The sequence below is a fragment of the Balaenoptera borealis genome (genome assembly GCF_965194805.1).
Source record: "Balaenoptera borealis genome assembly, chromosome: 14".
In the NCBI taxonomy this organism is placed as follows: Eukaryota; Metazoa; Chordata; class Mammalia; order Artiodactyla; family Balaenopteridae; genus Balaenoptera; species Balaenoptera borealis.
The window spans coordinates 89,868,441-89,887,608 of NC_138875.1; the positions used below are offsets into that span (position 1 = coordinate 89,868,441).

Consider the following 19,168-nt stretch of genomic DNA (forward strand, 5'->3'; position numbering starts at 1 on the left):
GAAGTGGACCCAGGGTCCCTGCTAGGAGGCCATATCCCAGAGCGCAGCGGCCTGGCTCTGGTCACTGCCCAGGACCCCTAATGACCACAGCAGCCAGTGCTTAGCATACAGCAGGTGCAAAGTCAGTATTTACTGAATTAATTGACTCCCTCAGAAAGCCGGCTGAGGGTGGGCCTGGCTGCAGGGTGCTTCAGTGCTGCAGGGGCGGTGTTTCACCCCGACACGGGACTCGCCCAGGCCAACGAACTGTGAGTGGAAGAGACGTGTCCTGCTTTGGGGCAGAAGCCTTTTTGAGCCAGTGTCTAATTTGTTATGCTTCCTTTCCCTTGCAATGGAACATTCCAGATGGGAGAGGCTCAGCATGCCCAAGTGAAGACAGCGTGGAACCCAATCCCTGAGCCAACCTGAGATGGATGTGCAGTGCGATCGAGAACGAGACTTGTGCTGTTTCAAGCCCCTGAGATTTGGGGAGGTTTGTTACTGCAGCTGAACCTAGCCCATCCTGCCTGATACACTGCTGCCGGGAATAGCAGGGGGTGACACCACCAACAAGGTGAAATGAGTAGAGTCACCTCGTATTCACATTTTACTTAAACAAATCCAGTTGTCTAGAGAAAAATATTTTGTTGCATGTGGCATTTTACCTGCCCTTCTGCTCTCTGAGTGAATGTGAGATTAGAGACAAAATCATGCAGTGCCCTCAGCTGCACACCCCTTCATGCTCCGTGTGTTTCAAGATATGCATTTTCTGGAAAATATGGCCACTAAGGTCAAATCAATGACTTTATCCAGTGTTTCACCAAAACCCAGCTCCAATACTGGAAGGAAACTGGCTGTGTAGGAGCAGCCCTGGGAGATGACATGCCCCCTTCCTAGGAGATTTCTAGGGATGATTCTGTCCCTGTGTGATTTCTGCCTTGCTGGTTGCAGATGTGACTCCGCTGCACAGAAGGCGAGTCCCTTAGGGGCTCACGATCAAGCGGTCCTTGTCTTCCTCAACCTTGGGCGGACGCAGCCTCAGGCAGGAGGCCCCCAGGGGATGCACAGCACACCTGCCAGGTCCTGCTCTGATCCTGCACTGGCCCTGCCTGCTCCTTCTGCCCCCCCCCCCCCCCGCCACCCTCCCCTCCTGCGTAAGGAGGAAAGGCCAGCCCAGCAGCGAGTTCCCTGTCACTCTCACCCTTAAAGGGGCCCCTGCCATCTGCCGTCAAAGAATGACTTTGAGGGGGACTTCAGGGTTGCACAAGGAAGCCCCCTAGCAGGCATTCCTCCCACGACTAAGTGATGCTGGCACACCAAGGATGCGGCAAGAATGATGCCAAGCGTGTCCGGCTTTGCCAGCAGGGGCCCCTCGTGGGCGAGGTAGCAGCTTAGTAAATGAGCTGGTCTGTTATCACGATGGCTCTTCCAAATGGCTACACAGAAGCCTTGGTGCAAACCTATCCTTCTACCGGCATCTGAGACAGAGTCCTGTTTTGGTTTTGTTTGTTTTGTGCTTAGTCAGCATGCATTTTCCTCCGTCGTGAATTAGATCCTTTTCTCCAGATAATCTCAACACCGATTGAATCAGGTCAATCACTGCTCCCCTCCCCATCCCCACTGACCCGCGAGCTTGCCCTGGACTAACACATTCTCACGCTGTGCAGCAAGGAATTCACGCAGGGGGCCCCGGGCTGCTACTTTTAGAAGGGCCTGCTTGCAAGTTGGGCTGGGCTGTATCCGGGAACACAGCTTCTAAACTGTTCCTACACCAATAGCAAAGGCTCCCTAAGTGACAGGGGGGTTTCCCTGTAACTAGACTGTATGCACGGCCTGGTTTGTGCCGAGCGCCTGCCTTGCTCTGGGGGGTTCTGGGGTTCTGGTGTGTGCCAGGCAGAGGTGCCCACGTGACCAGCCCCCAGTGGACCCTGGATGCTGCATGTCTCCTGGGCGTCCCCGGGCCTCACCACCGCACGCGGGCGGCTGATCGTTCGGCTGCACGGTGGGCGCTCTGGGTGGTCCTTCCAGAGGAAGAAGGCACAGGCTGTCTGCACGTGGATCCCTCCGGACGCCCATCTCTGCGCCCACCGTGTGTCTGTCCTGTGTCACCGTAACAGTTCTGAGCCAGGAGGACAATGTTATGCTGAGTCCTGGGACTTACCGACCGTGCTCGGGACCTGGGGACCCTGAAAAACGTGCGTGGCCGAGATCACGTGAACCTCCAGCCCCAAACCTTCTCACCCAGTGGGAGCTGGAGAAACGGTCTTCATTTCCGGGAGGCAGCCTTCCCTGACCACCCGTCTAAGTGGCCCTGGGTCGCTTGCTCTCTCGTCACCTGACCTCCCGCATCTGTCCGAGTGGGAAGCTGCCTAGTTGCTCGTCTGTCCCCTTGTTTCCTGTCTGTGTTCCCCCCACCCAGAGGGGCTCCACCCAGGGCCTGGTCACCTGCTCAGCATCGCGGCCTGGGGGGGTACCCTGTGCTCAGAACTTGTCTGTTGGGCGGGGGGTGTCCAGACCTCCCTCTCCCTCTGTCTTGTGTTTCACGGCCACTGAGCATTCTCCGAACGCGTGGGCAGGACGGGAAGGGAGCAGGAAGGCGGAATAAGCCAGGAAACCTTATTTACCAAGACACAGGCAGCATCACCTTGTTTTCAAAATAAGAAGCATCCAAAGAACTCATCCTATGTTCTGATAAGAACTAGGAGAACTCTGGAAATTCTCTCTCTTTTATGGAATTCCAAAGTGAATATCTGACACTCATCTCCAGTACACTTTAAAAAATCGACTGTTTTACAGGAGGATAAAACTGGGCCTGCCACCCGTTTAACCTTCAGTGGAGAGAAAGTTCCCTGACTGAGTAGGGTACTTTGTTGCCTACACTGGGAACCTTCCATGACGTTAAATTAAATGCCTCTGGGATCAAGACAAAATTCCCCTCCGCCACGCAAATTCAAACGTCCCTGCTCCCCACCCCTGCATCCTAAACACAAAAGTGATGGGAAGGCATTGAAATTCACTGCTGTTAGTACGCTGCCTTTGTCAGAAGGGAAGTTCCAAGTACATCACAATGTCAACAAGAGGTCCCTGGATGAAAAGAGGGGAAACAAGGGAAGCTGAGAAGCCCACCTGGCAGATCCCAGTGTAGACCCCAGAGCCAGACCCTTGGGGCCGAGTCCCGGCTCACCGCCTGGCTGGATGACCCACTAAGCTCCTCCACCCGTGTTGTCTGTAGAACGGGGCTCAGAACGTGTGCGAAGACACGCTGGTCGGCACCCGTCAAGGGCTTAGGACGAGGTCTGGTGCGTGGGGTGTATGTGGGAGATGCCGGCTGGCCTGTACCGCCCCAAGGCCTGCTAGGCTGGTCACCGCCCCGGGTGTGGTGAGATGCTCTGTCACACACCTCCGCCCGCACCCTCGCCAGCGCCCCTTCTCCATCCCGGCTGCCGTGCGAGGGAGGGAGGGAGGGAGGGAGGTCCAGGCACTTACCTTTGCCAATGGGGGGAGCCAGTCCGTTCATGAACCTCTGGAAGGGCTTGCCGGGGGACGAGGGGACGTCCAGGGAGCTGCCTCCCAGCAGGTCGATCTCGCCCGCGTGCTGCCGGAGCTGATCCAGGTCCCGGGACAGCAGGCTGAACTGCTCACTCTGCGCGCGGCATTTCTCCTCCAGCTCCCGCACCCTGCACTGCGCGGCGGAGACCCGGACCCGCGGTCAGCAGGCGGCCTGGGCTGCTGGGGCCCCGCGAGTCTGTGCACGAGTGTGCGTGTGTGCGTGTGTGTGCACGCGTGTGCACAGGACTGCATGCCACGTGTGCATGTGTGGGTGACAGTGCATGTGCGTGTGTATTGTGTGCGTGTGTGTTGCATGGGTGTGCACAGGACTGGGTGCCGTGTGTGCATGTGTGGGTGACAGTGCATGTGCGTGTGTATTGTGTGCGTGTGTGTTGCATGGGTGTGCACAGGACTGGGTGCCGTGTGTGCATGTGTGGGTGACAGTGCGTGTGCGTGTGTATTGTGTGCGTGTGTGTTGCATGGGTGTGCACAGGACTGCATGCCACGTGTGCATGTGTGGGTGACAGTGCGTGTGCGTGTGTACTGTGTGCGTGTGTGTTGCATGGGTGTGCACAGGACTGCATGCCACGTGTGCATGTGTGGGTGACAGTGCGTGTGCGTGTGTACTGTGTGCGTGTGTGTTGCATGGGTGTGCACAGGACTGGGTGCCGTGTGTGCAAGTGTGGGTGACAGTGCGTGTGCGTGTGTACTGTGTGCGTGTGTGTTGCATGGGTGTGCACAGGACTGCATGCCACGTGTGCATGTGTGGGTGACAGTGCGTGTGCGTGTGTACTGTGTGCGTGTGTGTTGCATGGGTGTGCACAGGACTGGGTGCCGTGTGTGCAAGTGTGGGTGACAGTGCGTGTGCGTGTGTACTGTGTGCGTGTGTGTTGCATGGGTGTGCACAGGACTGGGTGCCGTGTGTGCATGTGTGAATGACAGTGTGTGTGTGTGCGTGTGTGTAGCGGGAGGGCTGCCTCTTTCCTCCCCGCGAGAGCGGTGTCTGAACAAACTAAGCTTCCCGTGCACCCTGGCCGTCGGCCAGGTTTCCTCTCAGGGCGAACGTGGGAAAGCACAGGAGCCAGGAAACCTTGCAAACACTCAGATCCCAGCCAACTGCGGATTGTTCTGGGCTCTGTGTACAGCCCGGGCACTTTGCGGTTGGCACGCCTCACTGTAGCTGCTGGAAATTTGGAGCGTGAGGCGGTGACACAGCCCAGCTTTGCGGACAGTCAGTTGCTAACCCCTGGATGCAGTTTTCTTGTAAGCTGCAGAACCCCAAAGCACCCCGCTTTGGCGTTAAAGGAAATTGCTGTTTGCTGGATTGGCTTAGCAACATCGCTGCCGTTTGCAGACATCGGAGCACTAGGGAGCTGGGAGTGCCCCCTGGGCACACACGGCAGGGAAGGGTACCGCGGGCAGCTCCCCCCATTAACCCCCATCTTTGCCTGTTCTTGGTTCTCAGCGGGGCGGGTGTTATCCAGCCACTCTCCTCTCCCTGGGGAACCGCGGTGCACACTCCCTACACCTCCTCCCCCGGTGCCCTTTCTCCTGCTGTCAGAGCTCCTGCCCCGGGTCACTGGAAGAGGGGCACAGGGAGGGTCCGCTCTGCCCCCTCCCCTGCACGCTCCCTTCCTGGCACATTCTAGTAGCTCCCTGATTATTTCTCGTCTGCCTCCGTGACTACATCATTTATGCGCCAAGCTTGTGCTTGCTGGTTGCCTGAGACACCCGCAACGCATTGCATAGCACTGGCACATCGCAGGTGCTCCGTAAATGTTTGCTGAGGCGGAGAAGAGGGGACCCCCTGATCTGCAGGCATCACGTTCCTAGAGGCAGCAGCTTGTGTCATCTGCATGGAGGTCCTGCCTTGTCTCCCTTCCTCAGTCTGTGATAAGTGGAAAATCCCATCTGCTGTATTATTAACCGTGGGCACCGTCTGGCTTCCTCCACTAAAATGTCAACTCCACGAGGGCAGGAATTTTTGTCTGCTTCTTTACCGCTGTGTCCCCAGCACTCGGACTAGATCTTGGTACCAAGTCAGGGCTTGAGAGATGTTTGGTTTCATGGAGGTGTGCACACAGGGGTGCAGGACAGTGGTAGACTGATGCTCTCTTCCTTTTCCTCCTCTTCCCGTTCCCCCCCTCTTCCCTGTCCCTCCTCCACTGGTGTTAAGCTTTTCAGCTCCTTAGGCCAGAATGAAGTGCTGTTTATGTCTGAGATCATGGAATTCTAAAAATAGACCTAACAAATCCCAAACCAATAATTTCTTCGATGCATTTAACAAAATCAGCAGGATTCTTCTCTTAAAAGGCTGAATGAGCTTGGCTACGATTGCCGTCACCACCGAGGAAGGCACAGAAGTGACGCCGGGCTTCCCTGGGCACAGGTGGGGACGTGGAGAGATCCGCCTCCCGCCCGGGCACCCCCCACCCGGGAGACGCAGCACCCGCCCAGGAGCAGCGGTGACCCCAGGATGGCGACATCAGGTGCCTCAAGGCCAAGGGTTCTGGCTCTCCCTGCTCAGCCCTGAAGACTAAATGTCTGCTCCAGGGCTGAGCGACAGGTCCTCACGCAGGGAACAGTCGCCAACAACCCAGCCTCAGGCAAGAAGGGCATTAGAAGAGCCCTGAGCTCACCTGTTCATCCAGGTGTGCCACCAGGTGCCGTGGTGGTGTGTGTGGGAGGGTGTCAGGTGAATGTGGAAGAACACAAACGCCATTTAGATGGCCACGTCCTCATTGTAATGTGCACAAGAAAAATACAACTGGTAATCAGATCTTTCATGTCGCGTGTGTGTGAAAAGTGAACTAACCCAAAAAGCAGATAGATTTTTCATTGATGTAACATTCGTGAAATGACAAGACTAAAGCAATGGAGAGCTGATCAATGGTTGTCAGGGTCTGGGGTTGGGGGAAGGTCCGAGTACTAAGAATTAAGATGAGGGCGTGTCTTTGGGGGGGTGGAGCCATCTGTATTCCCGGTAGCGGTTCATGAATCTATACGTACCATCAAATTCCGCAGAATTGAACACCAAAGGAAGGGCAAAGAGTGACTCTCTGTAGTTTGGTTACTGATACTGTGCCTGCGTCAGCTTCCCGCTTTCAACAGTGTACTCTGGTCACCTACGACGCTGTCCTTGGGGAGCTGGGTGGAGGTACACAGCGACCACTTCTCGGGAATCTCAAAATTATTTCAAACTAGAGAGTTTCAGAAAGTGAACGGATTTAAAGAAAATACGAAATAATCATGGAGAAAATCTCAAAGGCGGTACATGAAAAGCTGGTGCTGTGGGAACATCAGATCAGGAGCCTTGAGCGTTAGGGCAGCCGAGGTCTCAGGAGCCCACACGGGGGTCGAGCATCGAGGCTCCTGGAAACAGAGGCCCCAGGCAGGAGCTCTTGATTTGCTGGGGGCGGGGGCGGGCGGCGGCACAGAGAGGAAGGAGGGCAAGCTGCATACTCCCGGCAGGCCCTGCGGGACTCAGACAAAACCAGACAGGAAGGTCGGGGCTCACGCAGGGGTGCTGAACTGCTGCACGTTTTAGGTGCTACAGTGAACCCCATCTCCTGGGTACCACTGCTGGCCGGCCAGGACCCCAGCTCTTGGACGGCCTCCTTCCAGGGAGCGTTTCTTTGTTCAGGGTCCCCTTCCCTGATGGGGACCGTGACAGGCGGTTTTCCCCGGCAGCTGGCACAGGACGTGCCTGTAGAAAGGGGGGGCTGGCTCTGATGTGAGTGATGAGGGGAGGGTCCTGGGAGCAGGTGGATTGGAGCCGACGTCAAACCATCTTTGTAAACTGAACATCCCCGGAGGTGGTGGGAGGTGCCCACGAGAGGAGGAGCGAGGCAAACCCCCAGGATCTTGGGGACACAGTGAACCAGGGTGTGTACATTCTGTCTAGAGGGGCGTCTACTTCTCAGCATCGGTCCAGACCCACCCTGGGCAAAACTTCCGGTTTTCAGGGAATCTTCGTTCTGATGTAAAATCTCTCAATCGTTAAACGTTGGAGGGTATTTCGAAGGCTTACAAATAGTCTGTCCTGCCAAGGCCCATGGAGAGATGGACGTGGCCTGGGGGCAGCCGCTCTGTGATTCCACTTTACATGACAACGTAGATGGCAATCCCAGCATCTGGTCAGGTTGGGTTGGATGGCCCTGGTGGCCCCCTGCATGGACTCCAGCTGCACCCACCTGAGTCCCAGACACACAGGATGATCCCCGCAGGGTCTGGAGCCAGGGGGCTCTGGGATCTGCAGTTTATTAATACGATCCTTCTGGATGGAGAGAATATGTCCCAGGGACTTGAACTTCATTCTGGGGCAATCGGTGTCGTAACTGAGAATCCCACCCCAGGGGAGGTCAATGCAGGTGCTGGGAAGGCTACACTCCAGAAGCCGCTGCCCCGAAGCCATCCGCCACCTGCATCTCCATCCATGCCCAGGCACACCCACCTAGCATGGTCGATATCAGAAAAAAATTGGTAACCCTAACCCTAACCCTAACCCTAACCCTAACCCTAACCCTAACCCTAACCCTAGCCCTAGACATGATGAAGGGAGACATGGGCATTTGTTGGTGAAATTAAAGGTATTCAAAATATGGGCTATCTTAGCGCTACCCCACCCTTGAATGAATAGTGCGTAAGACTAGTGTGTTTTGGGGGATGGCGCCCAAGGCTGGGTCTCAAAGTGGTCTTGTGTCCAGATCCTGATTTGGAGGATTTCTGCTTTTGCCCGAGGCCGCCAGAACCAGGGCCGGGGTCTCGGCTTCCATGGGGGCTGGTGGAGGTCGCTCCTAAGAGGGCAGAGAAGAGGGATGTGCCACTTCGTGCCTTCTTGTCAACAAGCGTTTTGTACTACACGTCTGCACACGTGCGACAATTTGGTTTGAGACTTGCTTCCATTGTGACCCGGGAGCGAAGCTGTAGGGCTAAGCCTCTCCCACCTCGCATTTCTACCCCAAAGATTCTAAGAGTCCTGCGTGATCACACCTAATTATTTGCCCCTCTCTCATCAATTCCTTGCTTTGTTTCTCCTCTGGGTATCCGAGGACACGGCTTCAAGACAGCAGGATGATGATTCCCCAAAGTCAGGCAGCTTCCAGATGCCTTTTCTCGCTAATTTCAGGGAGGAAATGGTCTGAACAACTAGGAGATGAGGCGTAGGGACCCATTAAACCGGAAGAACGTCCCACAGGGGAGCGCTCCCTCTGGAAAGTTCACCCAGCTTCCCTGCTGTTTCCCTCTTCCAGGAAGGAAGCAGGTTTCCCTTCCAGAGCCTCCATGGACACCCTCTCCGGGCTGGGTGGCGACACCGGTGGGGCGGAACCACGCCCGCTTGAATTAAGCAGGCTGCTTGAGTGTCCCCATCCCGGTGTGTCCCGGCCCCGCTTCTCCTCACCCTAACCCGCCACCTGCGCATCAGAAGCGGAGGGCGGCTGCATTCTGGCCACCGTGGGGACAGACGGCACCGTCATCGGGCGAATAAACTCGAACTGGAATAAACAGCAGAGACTTGCAAATTCGGCTGTGGGTATTTATAAAGACGAAGGAAAACGCATCCAAAGATGCACCTGCCAGCGTTCCCAAGGTCCTCCACTCTGTATTTTTCATCTGACTTCCAGGCTTCATAAAGGGGAGCGGATGAGTAGGGCACTGTGCCCTGTAATTAGCGTCCAAACCAGGACCATTTTGAGGGTCCAGGGATGCTGTGAACACTCACGCTAGCACAGCCAAGCCAGGGCGTCCCAGGCAGTGCGGGAGTGATTTGGGAGTAAGTTGTTCTGTGCGGTGTCTTTAGGGGTAAACGAGGTTTGTGGTGCTATTTATTGCTTAATGAGTACCTACTGTGTGCCAGGCCCCGCTGGGGGCTCTCTATGCATGAGTGCTGATGGCCAGAGAGACTCCCAGGGGTAAGCTGGTGTGAGCCCGTTGCATGGGTGAGGAAGACAAGGCCAGATGGACTAAAGACCAAGGTCACACACCCAGTAAGTGGCAGGACACACCCAATCCTCTCTGACTCCAGGCTCTGGGCTGTGTCTAGATCCCAGACCCCCCCACTCCCTCATTCACTCAGAGGGCCTGGAGGAAAGTCACATAAGCTCACTGGGCCTCAGTTTCTTCATCTATAAAATGGGAGAGAAGCTTGCCTTCCAGAACTATGGCAAATTGTAAGTCCAGACTCTGGCGGTCATGTAAGGGGCTCCATAAGCAGAAACTAAGATCTTTTGTCCTCTGCGGGCAAAGGACGGCGCCAGAGGGACGGCTAACTAGTGACCCAATCACCCTTGCCTCTCAGACGGCCGAACTTCTGCTTTCAGCAAAGGTGATGGTGCATTTCAGCCCATGCAAGTATATTAGAATTTCCCCACTTTTTATCATCAGCGGGAGACATTAAGGGTCTCTCCATACTCTTTCACGGTGATTCCCAGTTAAGAAATACCCTCCACTGCCAGGTTAATACCCACACCCGCACCCAGCTCTTGCCTGCAACTATAATATACACAGAAAAACCCCATCAATTCATCTGAACCGGCTCTGAATTCCAGGATCTTGACAAGTAATTGCTCTGAATTCTAGAATCTTTACAGGACAATGCCATCTTGATACTAAAATGTAACAAAGTAATAACCAAGGGGAGACTTGGGTGAAGATGACTTTTTAATTAATGTTTCACCTCCTTTAATGTGTATGCAGTCAGCACTATTAAAACACAAGTGTCTTAAACGTTTGCTTTGGTTCACACGATTAATGCCTTTATCAAATTGCCCAACTAAAGCACAGTGACTTCTGCTGCTGGTGGGTCTGGATCATTTGAGTCTTTTGCTTCTGTATAGACAAGCATTAGTCACAGAGGCACCCTGTGCGCAGATAAACGCCTTTCACTGATGAGACTTCAAAACCTGGGGCTGGGGGCCTTCCCTGGTGGCGCAGTGGTTGAGAATCTGCCTGCCAATGCAGGGGACACGGGTTCGAGCCCTGGTCTGGGAGGATCCCACATGCCGCAGAGCAACTGGGCCCGTGAGCCACAACTACTGAGCCTGCGCGTCTGGAGCCTGTGCTCCGCAACGAGAGAGGCCGCGATAGCGAGAGGCCCACGCACCGCGATGAAGAGTGGCCCCCGCTCGCCACAACTAGAGAAAGCCCTCGCACGGAAACGAAGACCCAACACGGCCATAAATAAATAAATAAATAAATAAATAAATAAATAAATAAATAAAGGGGTTCCTTTAAAAAAAAACAAACCTGGGGCTTCCCGTTGACTGTAGCTTGTGTCCTCCCAACTGCGGTTGGGAAGGGGAGCATTAGGGAGATGAAGCTGGAGCCAGAGGTAGTCCTGGGTGGCTGAACCCCCAAATACCTGAGCATCCCCAGTTTCCTTGTCCCTAACAACCTCGCCCTCCAGCTAAGACTCATGGGTACAGGGTACCCAAGTCTACCCTAGGGAGGCAGAGGCCGCATCCCCACAATTCCTGGGGGACAGAGAATTCCTAAGAGATGTAAAGGCAAAGCATTAAGTATAAACTTCTTTATCTGTGCACTTCTCAGATTCTCAGCTTAGCTAATATTCTGTCTGTCCACTTTGGTATCAAAATTGCATTGCCCTGTGACGATTCCAGAATTCAGATGTGGCAGAGCCATGCCACCAGGCCCCCACCCAGGGAGGCTGCACTTCCCAGCCTCCTCTGCAGTGAAGCGGGGCCGGGTCACTAGCTCTGGCCCGTGGCCTGCAAGCAGAGGTGACACTGTGCCTTCTGCAGCCGAGACACGGAAGAGGTCTCCCTGCCATGGTGACCAGGAAGCCGTACGCTCTGGATGGCACAGCCTCAAGATGCAGGGAGCCTGGATCCCTGAGTCACCACGTGGAGGGGAGCTTCGTGGCGTGTTCCTATATCTGCAGTGGCAAGAAATGAACCTTTGTGTGTTGAGTGTGAGACTTTGGTGTTTGTTACTGCAGCACACCCTGGCCTACCCTAACACACACACCAGAGACCAAGTTCATCTGTTTGATGGGAACAAACATATTCATTTACTCACAAGCACGCTCCCTTGCCAGACGGTCACTGAGCATCTTAACACAAGCCAGGCAAGCAGCATGGTACCTGGGGCCTTGTTTAGGGACCCACAGAAATGGTTTCATTTTAATTTCCTTTAAAATCAGAGGAAAACTGAAGATAATAATAATGAATCCAACCTGGATTATATTCGCCTTTGTACCTAAGCAGATGTAAAATATAATTTTAATGTTTTTATGGAAGAAGGGACCCATGAAAGCAAAAGGAGCCCAGGGACCAGGAGAGTCATTGTGCAACTCAGATGCTGGACCCTTGCCTCCAGATGAGCCCTGTCTCCTTTCGAATGAGACCCGGGGATGAACGGAGCCCGTTCAGGCTTGTCCTGGCATCGCCCGCAGGTGGATGCCTCGGTCCAGGAGGAGGGCAGCAAGTGCTGGGAGTGAGGCCATAAATACCTAGGAAGGAGCCCTGGAGAATCAGCCACAAAGCATGCGAGACGCACATGCGAAGCCCTCAGCACTGACACACTGGCGGGAACCAGCTTATCGTGGGCGAGAGTCCCCTGGCAACGGACCCCAGAACTCGCTGCCTCCTAACCCAGCAGGATTTAGGGTTTATGGGCCCCCCAGTCACGGGCCATCTCTTCTCTGCACGCTCTTTTCTCAGTGACTTGAGATGGTGTTACCCGTGGACCCTCAGGGCCTAGGTTCTGCCCTTAGAAGCTGTGTGTCCCTGGCGGGTGGCTCAGCGTCTCTGTGCCTTGGTTTTTGATCAGCGAAACGAGGAGGCTGATATCAACCTCCCTGGGTGGTATTAAAAGGATTAAGTTCCATCACTCTTGTCACTTGTGACCACGTGGTGGGCGTTCCTGTCTCTGCTGCTGCTGGGGAAGGGCAGGTGGGCTGCTCGGCCGGCATTTCCAAGTCTGGCTGCTGCGGGAGCTGATCCGCCTTTTGGTACAGCTTTGCTGGCGGGAGACCTGACCCCACCTCGCAGGGAGGTCAGGATTCCGAGGGCAGAAGATTCTGCCGTGCAGCGGTGGAGGGTTTGGATCCTGGCGCCAAACTCCTGGGGCTTTTGCACCCAGACTCTGCTCCTGACTAGCTCCGAGGCTTTGGGGAAGTCACTTCGCCTGACCGTGCCTCGGTTCCCCTGGTTGTCATGGAGACCGAGAGGGACAATACGTCCGTTATCTCCTAGGTAACCCGCAGATGCACCCTTAGAACAGTGCCCGGCTCAGAGGAGGGTTCAATAAACACTGCTGTTGGCACTGTTGCTGTTGTTATAACTATTTTCTTTTGCTTCTTTGTCTTAAACTCACGCCCTCATAAAGTGCCAAGGAAGCTACGTAGCCGGTACCTGCTCTTAGGCTGTTAGGTTTGCAAACAGAGCTCTCCATCTGGATTCTGAAAAGCTATGTTCTATCTTCAGTTGACTCCTGACCCCTGTCTTTGCTCAGCCCCCAAGCCAGCCCGGATCCGTCCTTGGGTGTCCTGACCAGGAATAAAGACACCCCCCCATCTCCAAACATCCTGGCCAATCATTCATCAGCAAACAGCACTGAGAAACGTCCACAGAACCGGATGTGTGCATGTAGGTGTTTTGAGGGGTTCACCTAACACGTCTTCTGGGGCAGCCCTTCTCCGTCACTGCATTCTCTCTAGCTGCGCAAGGAGGTGGGTTGTTCTGCTTGGTAGATTATGTGACTAAAGGAAGTCACCGGCCTGCCAAGTAGGAGGCACAGAGAACATGAACTTCCAAACGAAGACTACACTGCCCGCTAGGGATGCTTGGAGGATAGGCGGGCGGGGTCTCACTCGGGTTATTCTTGGTCATCAATTCTGGTTACTAAGCTGCTGAACCAGGATTGGCCAAGATTCCCAGGGGGCTTACTCCTTCAGATAGCTCCCCTTCCTGTAACCAGCCTGGCACTCTCTAAACCACGCTTCTCGAAGCACCCGGAGGGCTGGTTAACACGCAGATTTCGGTCCCCCACCCCGGGTTTCTGACTCAGTGGGTCTGACAAGCTCCCCAGTGATGCCAATACCGCGGGTCCCAGAACCCCGCTTGGAGAACCACCCAAGAGTGAGACAAGTCATTGGTTCTACAAACTCACGGCCAAACTCAGAGTTTTGGAAAAGGCTCAAAACCCTGTTTGGAGGGACAGCTCATTTCTCTTCTTCCCCAGGCGGATGCCGGTGAGAAGAACAAGCAAGGGCCCCCAGCTGCTGGAAGGGTCGCGGCCCTCACTCGACACATATTGGGCATGGGGGACCGCTCAGGTGCAAGGTTTGAATTCCGATGACGGACCCACCAAATTCTGGGCTCTTGGCCGGGCTCGAAAGCACGTGGCTGGCCCAAGGGTAGAATCATCCCGACAATTCTCCTCCCCGAGGTCATCTGAATTCACAGAACGTTCTTCCAGCCTGAGAATGGAAGCCGGCTTTGCTGGCCCCGCTCATCACTTCAGAGGACAGAGCCCTGGGCCTCAATGCCCAAAATAAAGCATCTCCCTGGGGTGGAGCCCCCAGGGGCAGTTCCTTGGCTCCCCTGGCCCCAGGGAGCCCCAGGCACCCACGACTGCATCAGAAAGCTGCCCATTTTCGGAAGAAGAGGCGGATGGAGCGGGCCCAGGGGTGCGCGGCTGGTCCATGACTGGGGAAAGCACCACCAAGCACACGGGGAGGGGCAGACATCATTCCCTAAAGTACCTGCATGCTGTCCAGCGTGTTCTGGGTGAAAAGCAAAGCAAGACACAATGACAGGAAGATGTTGTGAATAAAAGAAGACACAGATTCTCAGTGCACCTGCGTTGCCTTTTCCGTTTTTCCAACCGAAGCACGTTACGCCCATCCCCACGTGCGGGGCACGCACGGCCACCAGCGCCGGGTGACGTGACCTCGGCGGGGCTGTCACAGAGCAGCGGCTCAGAAGGCGGATAAAACAACACAGACGATCAGATCGATGGGCTTGGGGTGATGGGAAAAAAGAAACTGCACTTCCAGCCAGGAGACTATGTAAATCAAAGTGCGGTGAGCGATTCCGGCGGGGGGAATGAAATGATTTTTCAGGGAGATGGATGGCCATTTGGAGGTCTGTTTCCAGTCTCCTGGGTTATATATTTTCCCACTTGCTATTTATTACTCTCAGCCCTCCAGATATTCATTAGCTAATGGACGCTTTCAAAAAATCAATTTTAATATATATGACCATAATGATGAAACCTTTTCCTGGGGGAGGAATAGATTTTAAAAGGCAATGTAAGAGATGAATATATTCTGTTTTAAGTGGCTGCTGGTCCCCTGGGGACAAGAGACAAGGTCATGTTAAAGAGGACAGGTGCTTCCCACGTGCGGAGGTGGCAGGCCCAGCGGAAAGGCCCTCTTGGCCTTTCTGGACGGAACGGAACTAGGGGAGGAGGCCTCGTGGGGCCACCCCAAGCTGTGCAGCCACACCCCGCTGCTGTGTCTGCAGTGAGGGGTAACTGGTGACCTCTGTCTTCGGCAGGGACACTCCTTCCGTCCATTTATCATGCATGAGGAACGCAGGCGGCAAAGGCCCCCGGGTGATGCCAGGAGTTCCCCCCTGCTCCCGAGGATGCTGGCGGCAGGCCATCAGCCAGGGACAGAAGAGTGGTCCAGACACGCCACCCACTTCCTGCCAAGCCCCCACCATCAGGACCAGTGAGAAAGGCCTCTGGGCAGCTGGGGAGGGTCACTCCCGCTGTGCTCATGGGGACGGTGCCCGTGGCAGCACCTTGATCGTGTTCACTGCTGTGATTCCTGCCAACGCCCCCCTCAGATGCCAAGTGCTTCCTTGGGCTTAGTGCTGTCACTTAAAACTCCCCCATTCATCTGACACCCATTGGAATGGCCCATCCCCTGACCTTTCTCCTCGAGGAAATCATGCCCCCCCAAGCGGGTTCACCCTCCTTGCTTTCCATCCAGGAGGAGCCAGCAGAGGAGAGCAGACCACCTCTGAGACCCACAGTTCTGGTGCTGGCTGTGTGGCCACAGGAAAATTGCTTAACTTCTCTGTGCCTCACTTCCTCACGTGTGAAATGGGAACCCTAATGGCGCCTATCATATAGGCTGCTTGAGCTGATGACACAAGAGGATGTGTGAACAGCACTAGTAACCTGTACCCAGTGGGCACTCAGTAAACGTTAGCTATTGCTTCTATGAGGCATTAACGCAATATCCCCTGACCTCACCCACCCCCAGGAAGAAAGCCATCATGGCTGGTTCGCTTACCTCTAGCAGCTGCACCGCACCTTCATGTTCTTTCTTAGCTTCAACCTGAGCCTTTTTTGATGATAAAAAGACAGAAGAGTGAACGTTTAAAGGGAGAAAAAGAGAATTAAAGATTAATGTCTAAATTATCAGGGAGTGTGGGTCATCGATTTTTATTCTTCTAATAAACCCCTAAATTCTAAGGGTCTAAATCAGTTCTCATTTTTCTCTCCCTTTGGGCAAGATGGAGTGGATTTGGGTTTGATGCTCTTTGTAAAAACTGGAAAGCGCCCCCTGATCTGGCAGAGACCAGGGAGGCTGGTGGGATTCAGCTGGTGCACGAGGGTAGGAGCCCGATTCTCTTCTTGAGAAGGGGCCACACACGGTACGTGGCTGAACCCAGACAGCACGATAATTCTGCCCAAAGCCTCAGGGAGCACCATCATTTTCTCAAATGTCCTTAACTGCTTGAGAAATAAAACACAATCATGCGAACTTGACCCCCGGATAACCGAAGGTCTGCTGAGATCCCACCAGGCCCTGAGGAGGGGCTGCCCGGGTGGTCCTGAGCGCCCAGGCTCTCAGCTGTAGCAGGGGGGCTGCCTTCTTCAAATTATCTGACACAAAGCCATCAGCTCCACAGAATAAGAAATTGTACAAGTTTCACCAAAGAAATTTCTCAGGATGGCTGCTGCCCAGACCACGTGGTAAGTTCACACAAAACTGAGATGCAACATTATTATTTCCTGTCCTCACGGACCCTGAAGTTCTAATATTGTGATGACAGTAAATATCTGTTGTGTTTGCCTGCCTGGAACTATGTCCTGGGAAGAGGTCCTGACTTTGCTGGGGATCCACTGAATACATGAGAAAGGTTCTAGACTCACAGTGATTGGTTAGTGGGTGAGTGCATGATCCAGTTAGAACAAAGAGACTTTGCCTGGGAATGCTGGGAGGAAGGGAGGCCCCTTGCCTTTGGAACTTGAGGCTGAGTGGAGGAGAGTTTGGAGCAGCTGCAGCCATCTTGCCACCATGAGGGGCAAACCTGGAGCAGCCAGGGGCCTCCACGTGGAAACCAGAAATGAAGCCAAGGCAAGGGAGAGCAGAGGCAGGAGAGCCATGGAGGTCTGATGGGATTTGGGAGGTGCTGGGTTCAACCACACCTGAAGCCAGCTGATCTGGGCCCTGGATCCAGCTGCATCTGAAGCTAGATTTTCAGTTGCGTGTACAACTGAAATTCTCTTTCTGTGTTTTTTGTCACTTGAAACCAAGAGTCCTAATGAGCACAACTGTCAATTGTTGAAGGCATGACACCTCCCATTTTAACGTTGGGGACACCGAAATTCAGTGAGAGGGTGCGGGTGTCATAAGACGGAGGAGGAAGGCCTGTCCCCACATCACCACCTTCATGCCTCCCATCAAACTGGTCTCCCAGGTCTCACAAACATTTAGAGAAGATGTTCTCCTGATGCTATAGGGTAGCTGCCTCTGAAAATTGAGCACTAAGGAAGAATCCATGTATTAAATTGAGATTTACATTTAGAATTCTCATTTCTGGAGGAATATTTTCTCCAGGTGCCTGGAGAATAATGAGGAGAAGAGTTAACATCATAAATAAGCCAGTGAGAGCTATCTTAACAGCTTCTGCTTCTCACTTGAAAACTTCTGTGAGTCGGAAAGAGGGAAGGGCTTGGCTTCCCCAGCACAGACTAAAAGCGAAAAGTAGCCTGAGATTTCCATAGAGTTCATTCATATGCATTTTATTCTCACATATTTCCAATGAGGCTTTTAAGAGCTGGGGAAGTGAATAGGACCCAGCAAATTAACTAGACCATTCTTGAATTCAGCTCAGTCTTCAAAAGCTCAAAATTATTCCTTTCAGAGCAAAAACAACAAGAGGGACAATACATCACGAAATAGGAAAAAAAAGACAAACAACCAGAGAACATACAGGGATTATATAAATAACACCATCATTGAGCCACTTGAGTCCAAGATAGTTTTCAAGTGGCAGAATGAAAAACAACTAAAAACTCCATCGCAGGCTGTTAAAACACAGCCAAGCTGGCAGTAACAACTTCATTTCTGGCTTCAAGTGAAAATCAGGAGTTCGTTTTTGTAGGCTACTTGCAAGCTGGGCCATTTGGGCAATCAGAATAGATGGATAAAATTAACAGTTAAAATTGGCAGCGCTGAATTCTTGCAGAATCTAAGCAACAGCTTAAGCAAGGCTCATTTCGGGGGCCACTGCCAGCGCATGGGGGAAGCTGAGATCTTCACGCAGACGCAATTTCCTACAGAACACAGTGAACTTGAGAGGGACCACGACTCCTAGGGAGGCCCACAGTCCTGCTGTCAGAAAAAGGGGCCTGCCATCTAGGGGATCAAATGTCCAGGGGGTGGGTTGACACTGCACCAAACACATTTGTTTCAGGGGAGGCATAGCTGTGTAGAGGGGATGTAGATTTCCCGCTGCCAAAGCTCTGGACTTTTGGCTCAGACAGACTGGACACGTAACACTCAGAATAATAAGTACCCAAGCACCTTGGCGATGGGGTTGGGAGTACGGCTGCTGGTTGGTATGCGCAGGGGGAGGGTCATTTGTGGGTGCTGTTAATCTCAGCTCCACAGAAAAGTGAAGAAGATTCATGGACTCAAGACTGAGGGCTATACAGGTCCTCAAGTCAGGTCCCTGAGTTCCACAGAGCTGAGGAAGCCATGAACCAATATTCCAGGCATGTGTCATAGGAGAAAACAAGACGCTGAATGAACTCGGAGGGTCAGCCTGTGATCCCCCCCTCCCACCATCCACGTACAACAGCTAAATCCAAAACATCCAAGGGAAGCACTTGGCATGGAGGCAAAGCACTTTTATGAGATGTGGGGTGAGTTTGGCTTCTTTTAGCAACCCACGTGTCAGTAATGGCCTTAAACCTGGAACCTTCATTTCCCACATGGGAGGAATTTGAAAGGACAGTCACATTGATCAGATCTGCAGACGAATTTTAAATGTGGAAAAACTCTTTTGCTCATACATCTGGATTATTCTAGCTGCTAACTGTAATAAGACAAGGATGTAACCCGCACGAGAAACTGGAAGTCTGAAGCAGCTAAAGCAGCTAAAGCAGCTGGACTCCAGTCACCGTTTCCCTAGAGACATCAGGGTCGGAGTCGGGCCACCAGGTCCTGCATCTGTAAGGGGACCGGCATCCCACATGTTACGGGTGACGGCTGACGGCTGCCGCCACTCATGCGTTCAACAGACATTTATAGAGGACTGCCTAGAACTTACCATCAGTTATCCCGGTAATTTCATATGACCATGAACTACATCAATGGATGGAATCTTACTAGGTCTCCCATTCGTTCATCCATTCATTCATTCAAAGTTCC

General features: G+C 53.5%; 1 protein-coding gene across 15 annotated transcripts in view; it reads right to left on the reverse strand.

Moving 5' to 3' along the window:
• The window catches only part of RIMBP2 (RIMS binding protein 2), a 338,608-nt gene that overhangs the window by 61,133 nt on the left and 258,307 nt on the right, over window positions 1–19,168 (reverse strand). For 13 of the 15 annotated variants that reach the window (XM_082353202.1, XM_082353201.1, XM_082353190.1 and 10 more), the window contains 2 exons: window positions 15,797–15,847; window positions 3,466–3,661 (listed from right to left, as the gene is read on the reverse strand). In XM_082353202.1, coding sequence (XP_082209328.1) covers window positions 3,466–3,661; window positions 15,797–15,847 — 247 coding nt within the window. The remainder of the gene's footprint in view (window positions 1–3,465; window positions 3,662–15,796; window positions 15,848–19,168) is intronic. The other 2 variants (XM_082353199.1, XM_082353196.1) reach the window with 1 other exon arrangement.